Genomic DNA, 17,793 nt, shown 5'->3' on the forward strand with positions numbered 1-17,793 from the left:
TTAGTTTAAAGAAGAATGAAATGCTGAGCAATGCAAGTCCTTGAGGACCAATGAACATTGTCTCAGAGGGGGATAAATGCACAGAAAAAGACTGGGTCCATAGAGATGATTTGATCATTATAGTGAACGATAAGGCAGTATGAGATCTAGAACACAGTTCCCAAAACAAAGAATGTTGCTGAAACTATTCTGTTGCTTTAAGATATCTTTAACCTTACAAGCAAGAATTTGTTAACTTGCTTTAACAGATATGAGTGGAAATGTAGCCAGAGGTTATGAACATAAGATGTCAACAGGAAAGAATGAGCTTGAAGCTCCTTATTTAATAGGTATTTTTTCTAGGCAATTTTAACATGTATGGATTTAATTAAGAAAACTGAAATCGTTAAACCCGGCTTCTCCAACACTGCACTTTAAACCTACCAACAAAATGTACAACGTAATCTTACCTTTACTTCATAATAATGAACACCATATGTAGGAAGAGATTCCACTAGAGTTAAATACCTTGTAAAAACAGAGGACAAATATTAATGTTTTCATAGTTAAAGAATTTAATACTGAATTAACATAATACAGAATTTAACTGTGCATTAAGTAAACATGTGTGGCACCTATATGAAATGAATTATATGTGCATGGTCTTCATTTGAATGCATCTGCTCACCATTGGTAACAGCAACAGAATTTATATTTTACGGTGTAGCGCAGAGGATGTGACTGTGTCTATTACTTCAAGAACAAAGTTTATAAGCCCTTTTGACCCCTGTTCAACCTTTGCTAGTATAATTGCAAATCGGGTGCTATCTTTCCATAGCAATAATTTCCATTTTTACTGTTCACAGATGTGAAAGCTGCACTAACTACACTCTTCCAGAACAAATGCAATTTGATCAAGAGCAATTTGCTAAATTATTGACTATCGCATAATTCATGTAATTCAAAAATTATTGCAGGTTTAATGTTGGAAATATGAGCCTCAGATAAGAATCTGACAAATATGTGATAACAAAAAACAAGAACCATACAATAAATACTGCATTAAGACTTTCTTACTTACTGCACAATGGCTTGTCCTCGAGTGATACCCTTCAGCTTCTTATAATGCTCTATCACTCTGTCTTCACTGCAAACAGATGTAACAAAGAAAGAGTAACTAGCATGATAAAAAACTGCAGTATGCCAAATAACTTCTGTAACAAAGAAGGAGATTTTGATTAATGAGAGACTCTGCCTAACAGATACTTCTCATGCCTACCCATTAAGAAAACACAGCCTGGCTCACCATCCCAGTAGTTTATCATATTTGCCTGTTCTTCTGCCTCCTATTCTTCCACAACACAGCCTATGCGCATCCTGCAGATGCTGACTGAAAAAATAAAATCAGCTCCCAGTTCCAAACTACTTATCGATCCTGCTCGATCTATATTAATTTCCAGAGAATCAGACAGATAACAATCGGAGTGCATCTATTTAGCTCACCAGCAAAACGGTATCACATGAAGCCTCTTTAATAAACTCTGAAGGGCAGAACAGATGATGCAAACAGTGTCCTAACAGCTAGAGACACCATAAGAAAAAAATCATAGCATCATCTGTAATAAACATAGTGCTTCTATGAGTGACTTTATTCAGCGTGTAAGGCCAGGACATCAATCACATTGTCTCTATTCAGCAGTTTTCTCGATAAGCAGGCTCACATTCAGTAACATTTAATGAAGTTAAGGCACTATGAGCCCAGAGGAACCAAAAATCTAAAAGCTTGCTTTTTAAAACAAATATGAGGATGTTTCATGAGCATGGTTCTATGTAACGGGAAATCACCATGTGAAAAGCTTTTGTTTGCAAATGCTGAAAATTTACTCTATTGTATATTGTATTTTTTCACAGATTTTCTTATTTTATTTACATACATGTGAAACTTTCAATTGTGACCACTGGTAAAAGCATACGAAATTTCTTCACTTCAAACATTTATGTTTGCACACTCACTGCACATAATACTAGGACCATCAGCCAAATACTGTAGCTAGATATGCTTAGAGGCAGACAAGAGGTGGCTGGATTGAGGTTCAGTAGACAGATCCTCCCTGGCCAGAAAAAACCCTGTCTCTTCTGCTGAAGACTGGTGAAACTGACAGAAATGTGAAGTTCAGTCCCACACACCATTAATCCTTATCAAAACCTCAACTGAAGGCAATCGTGTGGGAAGAAGGGCTCACAGAAGGTACCATATTTACCTAAATATAAAACACACCAAATTTCAAGGTGATAGTTAGTCTGTGGCTTATATCTGAATACAAGTTAAAAAAAAGATTCAGAAGTTCATCTGGTTATTGAGATTTACCGCCAGAGAGAGAATGGTGTTGAAGTGTGTTTACTGTAACAGACTGCCATTTTGCTTAGGTCAGGCATGAAGAGACAAAAAACTTTGATTCATTTTTAGTTATCCAAAATGAACAAGACATCACAGTATGCGTTTGTGTTCAAGAAAGAGGTGATCCTGTGTGCTGAACAGCATGGGAATCGTCAGGATCGATGGCAGTTTGGAGTGGACGAGCATAAGAAGAAAGAGAGGGATGAGGGAAGAGCTCTCGGTTGAAAAGGGAAGTAACAAGAGTTTTAGAGGAAGAAAGCATGCTGTTTAGCCAGACATTAACATTTTATCTTTTAAATGCCTCACCATTTTTCTTTATTTAAAAACTAGTTTTTTTCATTTCTACCATTTTTATTCAGAAAAAGCAACTTGTGCTTTATAAGGTTCTTTTCTCAATTTCCAAAGACCATATTTCTGGGGGTGAATTATAGTCAGGTAAATACAGTATATTGTGGAGGATTCATAATATTTTCACCATTGAGTGTGTCTTAGCTGCAACCAGTAATTAAGGGGCTCCCGAATATCACTATATTTGCACCAAATGCATAAACCATTTGGAAGGAATGTTTTATTCAAGCAACCCAGCTAACTCAGCTTTAATGGCCTCCTCCCATTTGTCACCTGTTCCTTATTGCAGAAAGATAAGATACTAAAATTAAACTTTAACCTGTACAATGTACAGTACCTACCAGTAAGCAAGAGAAGGGTGTTCCTTAAGGACTTTGGTAGGCAGAGTAGGGAGTTTCTTGAGGTCAGTTCTTGTACATTCGTCACTGAAATTAAAACATTAACAGATGAAAGGACAAAAAGACATCTCTCTGACTTGTTCATTAAGCCGATACCTAGGGAAACAACAATACTGTGACATTTACAGTTATCATTTCATGCATTTGATTCTAGCTGGTAAAATTGGCAACTAAAACACAGATGTTTGACATAGGCCACCCCCTGTATCAGACAATTATACAGTGTTTTATATATGTTTATTATTACATTATCATTATTAATGATCTCAGCAATAATAAGAATTTCTATTTTGAATAAAGCTCTTTTCAACCCAAAGCACCCTGCATACAGTTTGGGACCCACTACACCCACACCTGTTTTGGGAACTTAAACCTCTCACTTATATTTTATGTAATAGCAACAGAAGATCTCAAAAACATTAATGACATATTAATTGCATTAAACAAAGCCTGACTTTTTTACACTGTGACATGCAAATTTCCATAAAGAAAGTAACAATCACAACAGAATCAAAAATGATTTTAACTTATTTGTAGAATTGTTTACAATGCAAGTGTACAAAAGCTTTAACCTATTTAAAAATATTGTGATCAAAATAAATGTACATTCTTATTAAATTATTTAAATACAATTATATACTGTCTGGATTATGATATGTTTCACAAGGAAGAAAGACATCAAATATGGACCTTACTAAACCTCAAGAATGTGGTTTGCGCCTGGCATGCAGAAGTCTATTGTGTATTGAATTCACAACACTGATGTCTACAGCTGTGGTTATATAAACTAGGTAATGCAAAGCTGGTTTGGGGGGAAATTTCTTAAGTCTGGGCAAACCAACAATACACATAGAAAGGAAAAAGCATAACTTTCGTCTGACTTAATCCTTCATCTTGTAGATTCTTGTTGAAATGTCTGCGGTTCATTTTTACCTCTTACCAACATTGTTTCATAGATCTTTAGATATTTTCATCTCAACAATTAATTTGCTTAAACATGTTGATGCTTTACTCGAGAGCCTTCAGCTACATTTGCAAAACTAAAGTTCTTCATTTTGCAGGGTTCTACTAGTAAACTGTAAATGCACTCATTGCCACAAAAGGCAGGAAATTTCAGAAACAAGTTAATTGGCACTCAAACACCACAAAAACAATGTAATTCCTCTGTAATATAGACATTAAGCTTTAAATATTTTAATTTAAATTTAATTTTTTAAGCTTTTTATTTGCATTGCATTACAAACTACATGAACAATTATTTATTACGTTAGTAAACACAATACTAAGCACAAGTCAGATAAACAGGTAGTGCTAAAACACCGCAAGTCAAATATCACACCAAAATAAACCAAATGTCGAGGTCAATATCTGAGATGAGTTAACAGTGACTTTCTGAATAAAAGGGAAGTAAAGTGGCTTTTGACTTCCATCAAAAAAGAACAGATTTACTGGTACAGTTCACCTAAAGAGCTTCAGAATCACTGACTGATAAAAGATGTCATAAATCACAATATCGCCTATAGCAAAAATATTTAACTATTGCTCTGCTGTATGTTTTAACTTTTGAAAGCTTGGAACATTTTCCCAACAAAGCCCTGAAACTATGGCAATAATTTGAAGAGTATATTTTGCTTAATTTGCATAGAATAAAAGAGCTAGATGTGACTGAAAACCTAATCACCTGGTGGATAACTGAATTTAATAAAATGTGAAGTGTCCATCAAAAGTGTTTAATATTGATCAAGTATAATGTTTATAATATCTGCAAAAAATAAAAATAGACTTTCTGTGAGTGGGTTTTTGTTGCTGATGTGTGCACACAGAACAACCACACAGATAGTGCCTACTGTAGACATGTAAAGCACAACTGTGCTCGGATAAAACTCTTCATCGTTGTTTAGTGGAAGGAACCACTGTTTTGACAACAGGAACAGTCAATATGTATTAAGTGTTTCAATAAAGAAGAACAGATAGACCAGAGTAAACATTTAGTTCCCAATTAACTCATTACATTAATTATGAATTAAAATAGTAATGAAAACCACAATAAACAGCAAAGATAGACATTTTGCAATTTTGAAAATAAACATAACTTTACAAGTAACTTAGTTCATTAAGCACAGTAGGTAACATCCAATCACAATGTGAGGGGAGTTTCACAGCTTGTAAGGCAAAGCTGAACTTTAGTTATTAAGCCTCAAAATTGAAGTTTTCTACTATAATTGTGTACATAAGCCAAGAGATGGTATCAATAATCTCAATTAATCACTGACTACCTATACTGCCTCTCGGTGTTTAGCACAGGGTTTAAGAATTTGTTATTGTAGTTCATTGGGTTCAATTAAGTAAACCTTATTTTACAATTTCAGAGTGTCTCCACTCTGTGATGATCAGCAGCATTTTTAGTGTCTGCCTGTCAGCTATCTGGAATTCATTACCATATCTGCGTTATGCTGCAGCTGCCTGTGGTTATCTTCTCAGCCCACTGGCAAGTGTATGAAAGCAATGCGTCAGCTATTTAACTACAACAAAGGCCTCCCCCACTGTGGAATATTACTGTAGCAAGTCTATGTCCTTTGACCTAATGAAATACTCACAGTCTGGTGGGTGAACTATTAAGTAAGGCAATGCTAATATCTTATGCTAATATAAAATAAAATGCCCTATCAAAGAACTGCTTTAAAAGCTTAAAAGTGCTGGTTTTGTTATCATTTTAACAATAACATTTTATATACAATGCTACCAGATTTTGTCACATACATAGTCCACTGCATTTAGTTTTCTTTTCCCTTATAAAGGTTCTTGTAAGAAATTATACATTTATTCTTGGAATATTAATGAACTGGTTTCCTCAGTTGACTTCTATATTGTCTTTTATTTTGTTTATGGATATACAGTACCCGTTAAGAGCCTTGGATAAATGCAGCAAACAAATGAATAATTAGTGGCAGATGGACTTTAAAATTGGAGGTAAATGTCCAACACAAACCAGCCGTGAAATTCTAAGCCTCAGCAGGTATAACTGAGATTTAAATGGCAGGTTCTTAAGATAAAGAAGATCAGGGGTGCTTTAAATATATCTTAAAAGGTAGAATGTGTGTGTTGGAAAGAACAAACTCTAACACTTATCCACTGACTCAGAACAAGACAGACAACTCTTCTGATGGGAAAAAATCAAATGAATTCTGCAAGTAACAGCCCTTTCCAGGGTACTGTGATTTTTAATTACAGCACATAGCTGGGATCCTATGATCCAAACTCCCACACACCTAATCTCTGTACTTCAGTACATTTCCAGTGAGCGTGCCAACAATCACACATTTATTACAAGACTTGTGAACTCCATTGGTCAGAGAAAAATAGAGATGAGTGGCCATCTACTGTATAAGCCCTGTGGTCAACATTACACAATATCCTGATTCTGCAACTAAAAGGTAAAGTTTATCTCCTCAAAGAACACAAAAGACCACATGTGACCCTTAATGTACAGATATGCTAACACCCTTCATGTTAAATGTATTTGTTTTTCTTCTCTGTGTGACAAAACATTTAAATTATCTCTATTTTTTTCAGATTGCAACAGCAATTTGGAAAACTGCTACTGCATGGTTTCCTTCCATTAATCATTAGGTATGTAAACATTTTCTTACAGGATTCTTGGCTTTCTTGTGCTATTTTGCGAGAGGGAGGTACATGCAATACTGATCAGAAGGAGGAACAATTATCAGTAATTTGTTAACATGATAATTTGATGAGTATCAATAGCAAGCAACTTTTTTTTCTAGATGTTCTTTCTTCCCCCAATAACCTGGGATCCCTTCACACATCTGATGTCGAAAACCTGTCTTGTTTTTTTTCCCCATAACAGCTCATATTTTTCCATGTGGAAAACTAACTTAAATAGCGTCAAAAGAACAGAATACAGAATCCACAGCAGGTGTCTTAACCACACTGATGTATACAGGGCAGTTGACAATTATTAAATTCTGAATTTGTGTGCACATTTTAAAATATGGGTAGAATAAATGGTTGTTGCTGTAACTTCATGAGCTGTGTCTTTTGAGGTGAGAGATGTTCTCTGATAGAATTGATCTACGTTACTGAAAAAAATCAACACTTAAACCACATGAAAGACAACAACCCTCACAAATCAACCCTTTCCAGGTAAGCCTCAGAGAACAGTCAGACACTGTCAAGGAAACCTCCGTGTGGAAAAATGAAAAAAAAAATGTTTTACAGTGTACTATCCTCCCTACTACATAACCCTAAATAATTTTTCTCTACATTTCCTGCATTTAAAAGACCTGTTTAATTCATTTACTCAGGTTCGAAAACAAAATGACCCAGTGTAACATGCGGCGGCTGAGAAATGAAGGTAAAAAAAAAAAAACTTGTTGCTGTCTCCAGACTGCTTAGGCCGATTTAAACAGCGGTTAGCTGCATATACCCCCACGCACCGGCTTCAATTCAACTGTCAGGTCAAGTGTATGTATTGGAGGGTGAGGCCCAGAAAGGGCAGCCACAGAAGAAAGAACTGCATTGATGTCCGCAGCAAGCAGCTGACAAACTTTTATCTTCTTTTGCATACATTACTGGATCATTTGCGGGGCCGCCGCTGGCTGTACAAATCCCCACACCAACTTTCACACTGTAGCAGTTAAGTAGGTAGCTGCGTCACCATGCGTAGGCTGCAATGAAACAAGTAAAGTTTCATTCCATGATGAAAAGAGAAGAAACTCAACGTTTCGGCTGTGGAGCCTTCTTCGGGTGTGTTCCGAAACATTGTTTCTTTTCTTTTCAGCCTGGAATAAATCTTGACTTGTTCCGTCACACTGTAGCTGTCAGTATTTCATTGCATGACGCCGGAAACATTTCTTGTGCCATGGCACCACTTTCCAAAAACGAGCCCAAGAACACGAGCGCTCGCACTTGTAAAACCGGTCTTTCCCAAGCTGGACACCACGTACAATCACTTAGCGGTGTTTGCACTTTCACATACATGATTAGCAACTAATCACCGCCCACACCAACCAGCCCTCCCTTACAACAATTGTAGAACTTGGAGCCAAGTTCCTCTTCACTTAAACTAAATACACATCACAATCTTACCTTGTATAGTCTCCTTTAGCTTCCTGCAAGAAGAAGAAAAAAGTCACTACAGAAAATACAATGAGAAAATCAATAGATTCTAAGACTAAAACTTTCAAGGGTTCCACACAGTATGAGAATCCTATACATACTATCGTATATAATTTTTAAAGAAGCTGGAACAGAACAGAGAAGCTATGTTCTTAGCACCGCTGTAAAAAGAACACACCAGACTGCTAGAGGATTATCCTCTGAAATTAATTCGCCGGTGCAAACAGCATTATGGAGATTTAGTAAATGCTTCTCTGATAAAGAGAATACAACAAAAAGCAAAACCACTTTAACTCATTTAGTGATTTACGAGCGGTTAAAAAACTTTTTTCAAGCAGGAAAACATTGTCAATCTACAATGCAACCAAAATAAAGTACCTATGCAAGTAAAATCAAGAAAATAATTCTCGGGGATTTAAAATCTCTTAAATCCACAATACTATTACTTGCTGGAAACTGGAGTTAACGACTCCTCCTGTCTAAGCAACATAATTTCAAGAATGAAACACGGAACAGGGCACTTACCTGCAAGGTGTAAGCTGCTAATTTGAAAACATCTTCACTTTCCACTTCTATGTCTCCCTGTGCACCGTTAGAAGGTGGGGAAAAAAATCAGTAATTAGAAGAAAATGCGAAAACTTTGGGTGTGCCAAGTTTAACAACACAACTCCAGAACAGCCTGAATCAGTCACTCAGCCCGTACCGACAGGTTCTACTCCACTTCAGACCCCACCATAAGCACAAAAACAGGGGGGGAGCGCCCGTGTTTAATTTAAAGGACACTGCTTCACTCGACGTGTTGGAAAGGCAATTCAAATATGGCTACAAAATTGCATCGAGAAGTAGCATTTTTAACGAAAACGTTCAAGTTCTTTTTACCGACTCTATAATCCCCCACTAGTTTACAACTTGGTTTGTCCTAACCTAGCAGGTTTCGCAGCACTCACTCTCAAAGCGCAGTCCAGATAACATTCCTCCCCTTTATCGGCATTGCGTACTTCAACACTGGCATATTTTTAAAGAGCGAAGGCTCCAGCTGTGAAATTTTAATCTACGTGCATTTTATGTTTTACAAGCTATCTGTTGTTGAAGAGAATTTCTATTATTTGCGGGAAGTTCAAAACGAGGGACTTCGTAGGTCATTTCATGGACGTCTGAGTCCTGCCACCACACCGCCCAGACCTCACCATCTGCGTTAAGTCTGTGGGGGGTCATTAACCAGGCTAAAGACCCTGACAGTGGAGCGGAGACTATAGACATGGAGTCCTGCTGAGAGTAGGCTCTGATAAACATGTAAAGAAACGTGACCGGTATTTCCATGGGGGCGAATAAAGTTCCCTAACTTTGCATCAATTCTATACGTATACAACTAAGCATTAACTACCTCAAATAAACGCGTTTTATGTTGAATTATTTTAAAATACGCATGTCGAATTGAAAATAATTGTAACTGAGCTGCAATTTTTACATATAGAGCACTTATGTTGCCTTTTAAATAAACGTGCTTTACAAAGTTGACCAGTAAATTTTAAACAGCTTTAAAAAAAATTATGTCCAATAAAAAAATAACATATTTGAACTAGTAGTATGGACTATGACTCGCCTGTTTCTCAAGGCATTCTAATCCAGTTTAATATAACATGGCAATAAAAGTACTATTTTTTATGATTAATTGTTCTTAGGATATAGATTTCTTGGAGTTTCTAACCTATCCGTTTATCGGTTCCCTCTAATATAGAAAAGTTTGCTATAAAATAACTTAAATGCAGGTAGAAAATACGAACTGCTGTACCAATATTACATGGGAAAACACTGAGCCTGAAGAAGATATATCTTTTAAAAAAAATCTTTATGATATTTTTATCTTCTAGATAACGTGAGAAAGCAATACAAAGAATATTAGTATATACATATAGTTAAAGCACATGATTTAAATAAATAGACATTAAAATTGTACACTAGCAAGATCTCATCTAGAACATTTTAAATTTTGGTTACCAATACACAACACAGATATTGATCTGAAAGAAGACAAAGAGCAAGCTAGACTAAATTTACTATATCTACAGTCTTCAACAAAGAGGACTATGAGACAACCCATTTCAAGTATTAAAAAAAACACAATGGCAGGAGGCATTTTTTCAGAATTAGTGAAACGTGGAAAATAAGGGGAAGTGCAAGAACATACTGTAAGGTGTTTCGTTACACAAACAGTTGTTGGAGTCTGGAACAAGTTACCCAGAAAATATTCTTGATGCCATCACTTGTTTCAAAAAAAGGCTGTATTAACACCCCTACTCATGCATACAGTGCCATTGGATCTTTAACAATCAAGTAGTCTTAATGTAACAAAACAAGTCTCATCTGAAAGTGTCTCCATACTGGGGCATTTAGATTATCTGCTCCAAAGGGAAGGGTGGCCCCTACTGGTCTATCAATACTTATGACAACAACCTATTTTTTAAGGGGTCTTAAATCCCATACTGACTAGGACCAGTCTAATTTAGCTTCTGCAAACTGATGAGATCAGGCTTACAGGTGGTAATAATGCTACTGGCCATTATTGAACACCCTTCAACTCCACCTAACCCTCCATCAGTTTGATTCTCTCATCCATGTGGTCAAGTAGTTGTCGCTCAAACCATACTGGTAAAGGCCAAACACATCCATAAATTGTGTCTTCATAGCAATCACATTACTGGGCTTTGTGAGTATATTCTGAAAGTATGCATTCAAGCATTACAATTTTTATTTTAGTTTCTTTTCACATTCCTGCTCAAATTGCATTTAAAAGAGATGTGACTTAAACCCTGTAGCAACCAATGATTTTGGAAATATTCATAAGTGAATACATAAAGACGAATGAAATCCCACATATCTTTTCAGGAAGTAATGTTACAGCAACTGATTACAATAGGACTTGAAACATTGTAGCCCAGTTAAAATAAAATCTCTAAGACAGTGTAAAGATAATATATCAGAGTTATAGGATGTTTGGAGCTTATTATTTTTCCTGCTTTATAATCTATTAAAAAAAACGTGGAAAACAGACATTGGTGAGTTACGTAAAACAGCCACACTGTACATATGGCTACCATTAAGTGTTACCAGGAAAGGCATGTCTTTTCCAGGTGTCTATATTGAGTTCCACAGGAAAACAGCCAAGTGTACAGTATAACAGCTGAATAGCTTCCTCAGAAGAGACAAGTTTCCTTCTGTTTTAATTAGGGTGCATATTTGGAAGCCTGAGCTTGACTTTCAGTAACAGGAAAGATGCAACAATATTGTATTAGAGGTGTGACTCGTAATTGTGGGGACTCCAAAAAACCTAGAGTTTAAGACAGAATTACAGATTTCTTCATTTTAGTACATAGTGTTAATTCATAGCTACGGTTAACACTTTCATTGTTTTAAATAAGTTCCAGAGGTCAATCAGAAGACATTTTTGAACATTCGACTAAACAATGTAATATATTTTATAGGTAGAATGTAGCCATTGCTTGACATTTTAGGGTACAAAATTTCAGCACATAAAGAAACAAACAGATTGTTCAATGATGTCCCAATATAATTGTAATGCGGTGTTTTTCCAGTTCAAGTGCAAACGAATATCAGGATACTTTCTTGCAAGATTTCAGAAGTTTAAACAGTCACACCGCAATGCCTTTGCAGTCCGTTAGAGCTGGATGACAGCCAGTTTTCAAACTAAAACTGCTCTTTAGCTTTTAACGGCTGTCTTCTGTAAATGCCATGTGCACAAAGGAGCTCTCCGACCGCAAACTGTTTTTGGCAAAACATGCCTTTTTTGGAGGGATCTGACCTCTGGAAAGCATAAAGTATTTTTGTCCTTAAGTTATTTTCTTTTTAACTTTCAACAGCGGTTCTGATCTACTTGTCTGATCAAAACTAATTCTCTCACAAGAATGACCTTTGGATACTTTCTTTATGGTTTCTCTTTCCGCAAGTAAACCCAAACTTTATAGAATCTATCTAAATATCTGTTGTTGAATAAGTTAGACGGAGTAGTGACTGCAAGAGTACTTGAATGGAACGGAACAAGTGGTCAACTAGGAACACAGCCCTGCTATGCTATTTTTAAACTTTATCTTGTACATAAAGTTCACCAAGATATAACTTTCAGTTTACATGACACTGTAAAAACACAAAAATCACTTAATTAAACACCATAACCACACTGGAACCAACCAAGCCTGGATTTATAAATGACTAAGTCGGAGAATTAGAAACAATAAAAGCTGATTTAAAATAGTCATGGTCATGAGGTTTTTGTAGAGCCTATAATTTGGTGTATTTCACTAATATTAGGAATGTTTGATTGTTCCGCAATGAAAAGCAAAACTTTCAATTTGTCCTTGCTATTCTGTACCTTACACCAAAATCTTTCCATTTGCAACTCTAAACAATTTTGTTTTAGCAAAAAAAATTTGCTAAATCTAAACAATTTTAAAAACAACACTGGGTAAAGCTGCCATCTAATATGGATTTGAAAATTGCTTTTGGCAGGCAAATTGCAGATGTTTTTATCTAGTTTGCAGCCTATCCTTAAAGTTTACCTTTGCAAACATACTACAGCATTTTACTCTTTTACCTTAGTTTCACTAAAGGTTTGCTGTGGCTTCCTATAACTTTTACATGTTTTCATTGTGCTTTACTACTCTTGACTGTGTCCACACCACAGTGTACTCTAATAAAGTTATCCAACTGCGTTATCAAATACAGGGTCACAGGAGAACTAGAGCCTATCCCAGCACATAACAGGCTCAGAGCAGCAACCTGGATGAGATGCCAGTCTACCACAGGGCACACAGATACAGACAAGCACACAAACCAGGGACCATCAGAAGACAATTATCCTACCAGTATGTTACTGGAATGTGTGAAGGAACACCCAGAGGAAACCCATGCAAACACAGGGAGAACATACATATTCCACACAGATAGCACCTCAGGAATTGAAAACACGGCCCAAGCATTTTAAGGCAGTAATGGTAACTATTGTGCCACCATGTCACCCGTACAGTAAATGAGTCACAGAATTATTTATCATGGTCTTTCCTACATGCTGTGTTTATAATATCAACTGACCCCCTTCAAATAGGAATAACATATCAGTGAATGTCGGTTTTAAAACCTTAGCGTTCTAGTATGCAGGATAATGTTTAAACTGGTTCAATCAAAATAAAACAATATGGTAATATTGATATACAGTACCCAAATACTTACATTGCAGATGGATGATTTCGCGTTCAGAAAAAATAACTCGACGGTAATGTTTTCTTTTAAGAAAGATATACTCTCAATGTAAAACCTGTAGAAAGAACATATAGGCACTTTAACTTGATCCATTTTAATGATCCAAAAAATAGTTTTGCTGCTTAATTTCAGACTTAAACTTGGAAAAGGTCCAAGTTTAAATCCAATTGAACAGAAAGCATTTTTACTTTTCTTCCATCATACCCTACTCAAAATAAAATTTTCTTTGCTTTTCCATTATCACCTTAACCCGTAATATTAAAAAGTGTGAAACAACCAAATGTTTAATGAATACAAGTGTATGCCATTTCTATTGATTCACTTCAATTTTATTAGTAAAATATAAATTGTTCCTTATGGTTTACCTCCACTTGAACAGAAAAGTATATTTCTACCTACATAGCTTTACCTTCCATAATTGCTTGTGTACATTTAGAACATGACTGTATGAGAAGTAAAAGATTACACTATTTTTCCCATTTCTGATTTCTTAATGTTAAGGGAGAAAAATGCCACCTTCTGTTTGCTCTAATGTTTGTTCAGCGTTACGTGGGTCAACTTCCCAGGACATATATATATATAGATAGATAGATGAAAGAGCTTAGACACTTCCAGACTTTCTGCAGTGCTCAAATATAATTTCTGAAAGTTGATTCTCAAGGAGTACTTCCAGTGCAGAATTTTGATGACTACTGACTCTTTAGCGCACCCCACTGGAGAATACATCACATACAATCAGTGGTCTGTAACCTGGAAGAGGGTTCCTTCAACACTACTAACATGTGCCTTAAAACTTCTGGTATCTTTATTTGGGTCTGGGAGTGTTTTTACTGTACCTCTGACCTGCCTACAGGGGGCTCCTATATTAACATTTACAAGTCAGTTCATCTGAATTGACCTTTGAAATGAGATCTACCATACTTAAGGAATTAAGAAAACCGACAGATTGCTTACCTGACCAGAAATTTCAAGGCAACAGGCCCTGGTTTCTTCGAAAAATCATGGTCTAGTACTCTGCGATCCAGCTGCAGCCAGTTACATTGGCCACTGGGAAAAGAGAAGGGAAACACTTCCTGTCAGAAGTCTTACATTTTATGTAGGGGATCAAGTTAAGGAGAAACTATTAAGTCATGTTAAAAATTAGGTTTATTACAGTAAAAGCAGGGATATGTAAACAGCATCTTTAAAACCATAATGGGCTGTCTGTTAATCTAAAATGCCAATTAAATGTACACAGTTTATGATGTTTTTTTAAAACCAGATAAGAATTTTAGAGAATATTGCCTACAAATCTTTGAAATGTGAAAGTTCTCTAAAATCCAGATATATTAATTTCATCTGTGTTCTAAGCATTTTTACTAACAAGTGATAAGTAATACTGCAAATCAAATTTAAAAGGAGTTGCCCCAGTCAGTACTTTTTTAAACTTGTTCTACCAATAAACAATCACAAACCATCACAAGGACTGGGTTCCATATTTTGCTATAGGTGTATAACACAGATTACACCTTACCTATCCCCTAGAGCAACTGAAAGACGTTTCTGTATATTATATTCTTTCTGTCCACCTGTTCAATATTTGTAGGTTTATACACAATTCTTTGTCCTTCACAATTTTAAGCCAAGGTCGGACGTCTAATTGTACATACACATAAATACATAGCAGTTGTGGATTGCAAAAACATTTTTTTTGTAATCATCTGGTTTCAGCATGACAAAATCACCTTTTCCAAAACCGTCGGAAACCATTTCTGTACTATTTTTGTACGTAAGAATGTACCACACAGAAAATCCTCGCCAAAATCATTACTACTAGGAAAAGAATGTTCCGAAGACCGGAAAAGGAGCAGTCCTGCGAAACCAGCTTCAGCCTGATTTCAGAGCTGTACCGTGGAGCCGCACAACACTCCACCCGTTTCAAGCGAAACAGACGCGTTTTCTGTGCGTTTCTGGAGCATGATGAGTAACCCCAGGTGCATGCATATTTCAAACCTGTTTCCAGAGCTGGAGGTGTCCTCCACAAAAAGTGTTCATCTATGTTCTTCAAGCTATATACTATGTTCCCTATTTCAAGCAGTAAGATTACAATTTTAGAAAAGCATTTGCTCGCTGGCATCCATTTTGGAATTTATAACTGTGTCTGTCTTTTAGAGTAAAGACAAGATAGTATAATCCTTTGTAGTCGTTTTATACCTCATTCTCAGAAGCCAAACTATATTATTTACATAAACAACATTCTTAACCAAAGTCCACAGTTTTTCTTAGCAGTTTACTTACGTGTCATCAATATAGGTTATTCCAAAGTATTCCTTTTCCTTGAGGTTAAAATGGGATGAAACCAGATCCAGCAGTTCCCTTGCCAACAACTTTGGCTGAACAAACAAGAGCAACACAAATTGAAATGTGAAAGGTCTTATGAAGATGGAAAACCTCTGACCCTTGAATCTACTTTTTTTCTTTGACATTTTCAGGTAATTGATTTGCTAGTTTCCTTGTAAGGCTGACCACTTGAGATTTTAAACCTTTATTTGAAAATTTACTCTTGCATTTTAGAAGCTGAATTAAGGACATTTTCCCTAGGATTTGCAAGCAGTTGAACTAATGTATTTTCAAATGAAAGTGTGATATCTTAGGATAATCCTTTATTATAGCAGGCTGTTATGCACAAACAATATTCTTAAATGCAGTGGCAATTAATTGTAATTACAAGTGTGCACATACCCTCTGTAAGAATCTCAAGGTTCAAGGCAAGTAACTACTGAAACATTTATGCTCAGAGGAATGTGAGGGCAGGCAGCACAGCTCACCTGAACAAGCAATTCCAGCTTTCTCTCATCCAAGAGGTGTACCTGGCAGAGCCTGCCTTCTGTCATCTGCAACACAGGAGCAGCATGTCAATAAGGGCGTGACTCATAGAGCTTTCTATGCATATTCAGAATATTGAATTTCACCAACCAGAACATTAAAAAACCATGAACGTATAGAGAATGATTAGGACTCCCCTGTCCTCAAGCTCATACATTTCTAAAGTCTATATATCTGCACATTTCACTTCCTGTAAAAATAATTACTTCCATCTTGAGCTCACAAGATAAAGAAAATGGATTTTTAAGCCTCTAACAGAAATGATTACTGCTGGCAGTGTCATCAGTTTACCAGGTGTGTGTTTGTGTTTTCAGTCTGTTGCTTCTCTTCAACACCCAAGACAAATTTTAACAATTTTATGTGGAAACAGGCATGCACCTTACATGTTAATCTAGACACACAGCGTACATTTCTTAAGGTTTTGGTTTTAAGACACTAAAATAACTTGATATTTTCAACCTCTTCATCCACTTTTGTTTCTCCACAATGGGAAAATTACACTGTTTGACACTTAATACAGTATATCAATGCTCCTACTTAGGATGATAGTTTGAGTTCCAGTAATTCTAGAAGAAATCTGACTCATGAAAAAGCATGCTAATGTTAACTAACTGCATTCATATATTGTCTGCTGACACCTCTCGTTTTTACCGCACCTCCAGAGAATATTCTTGCTTTTCTTGACTCCACAACTCTTTTGCCCACACCAAGTATTTTTTGTCTTTTGTTTTTCACTTTGTATTATTGCTTTTAGGTCTTCAGTTGTTGCCATAATGATCTTCACTTTTCTGTGTCACCTCATGTAACCAACTTTGAATGAAAAACTACACTACTGCAGACTTTACCCAGTTGCTCCAGTCCACCCAGATGGGAATGATAAATGAGAATCAGCATTGCTGTGGGTGATCAATGTGAGGTACCAGTGTCCAGTCCTGGGGAGAGTCACATGCTCTCTAGTCTCTTTAACACTACAGAAACCAGGAAAATCTCTGGCCTGATGATCTCCTGTGGTTCTGGTATGGACTGTACCTTTACCTTTTTACAGGTATTGTTATGCTCCCAGAGGTCTGCATTTATAGTTTGATAGATCTTACTAGATCTCTTAAATTAATGTCATTTATTAATATCATTAGGTAGACCAGCTCAGCAGAAATGAAAACCTAATGAAAGACACTACTGGATTAGTACACCACTGTTTTAAACTAATCTTGCACTTTAAAAAGCAAAGTTTGCCAAACGCAAAGAGGAAGTGGTAGGAATAATAATAATAATTCTCTTCCTACCAAAGCCCAGACTCATTTTCATTCCTTTGTTTAATAGGCTCTCATTTCTCAAATGAAGCCTGTAGTTCACGAATTGAATGTTGATGCACAAGGAGCTCCTCAGGAACAT

At 36.2% G+C, this 17,793-nt stretch overlaps 1 protein-coding gene across 8 annotated transcripts in view; it reads right to left on the reverse strand.

The window, feature by feature from the left end:
- The window catches only part of frmd4ba (FERM domain containing 4Ba), a 65,932-nt gene that overhangs the window by 18,186 nt on the left and 29,953 nt on the right, over positions 1–17,793 (reverse strand). For all 8 annotated transcript variants that reach the window (XR_015939635.1, XM_088636297.1, XM_088636296.1 and 5 more), the window contains exons 2-10: positions 16,344–16,409; positions 15,814–15,908; positions 14,491–14,583; positions 13,507–13,591; positions 8,788–8,844; positions 8,233–8,255; positions 3,067–3,150; positions 1,061–1,126; positions 450–507 (exon numbers count right to left, since the gene is read on the reverse strand). Coding sequence is in view for 7 of the 8 variants with exons in the window: in XM_088636297.1 (XP_088492423.1) it covers positions 450–507; positions 1,061–1,126; positions 3,067–3,150; positions 8,233–8,255; positions 8,788–8,844; positions 13,507–13,591; positions 14,491–14,583; positions 15,814–15,908; positions 16,344–16,409 (627 nt within the window). In the remaining variant the exon portion in view is untranslated. The remainder of the gene's footprint in view (positions 1–449; positions 508–1,060; positions 1,127–3,066; positions 3,151–8,232; positions 8,256–8,787; positions 8,845–13,506; positions 13,592–14,490; positions 14,584–15,813; positions 15,909–16,343; positions 16,410–17,793) is intronic.

This window comes from Lepisosteus platostomus, chromosome 6 (genome assembly GCF_059453375.1).
Source record: "Lepisosteus platostomus isolate fLepPlt1 chromosome 6, fLepPlt1.hap1, whole genome shotgun sequence".
Taxonomy (NCBI): Eukaryota; Metazoa; Chordata; class Actinopteri; order Semionotiformes; family Lepisosteidae; genus Lepisosteus; species Lepisosteus platostomus.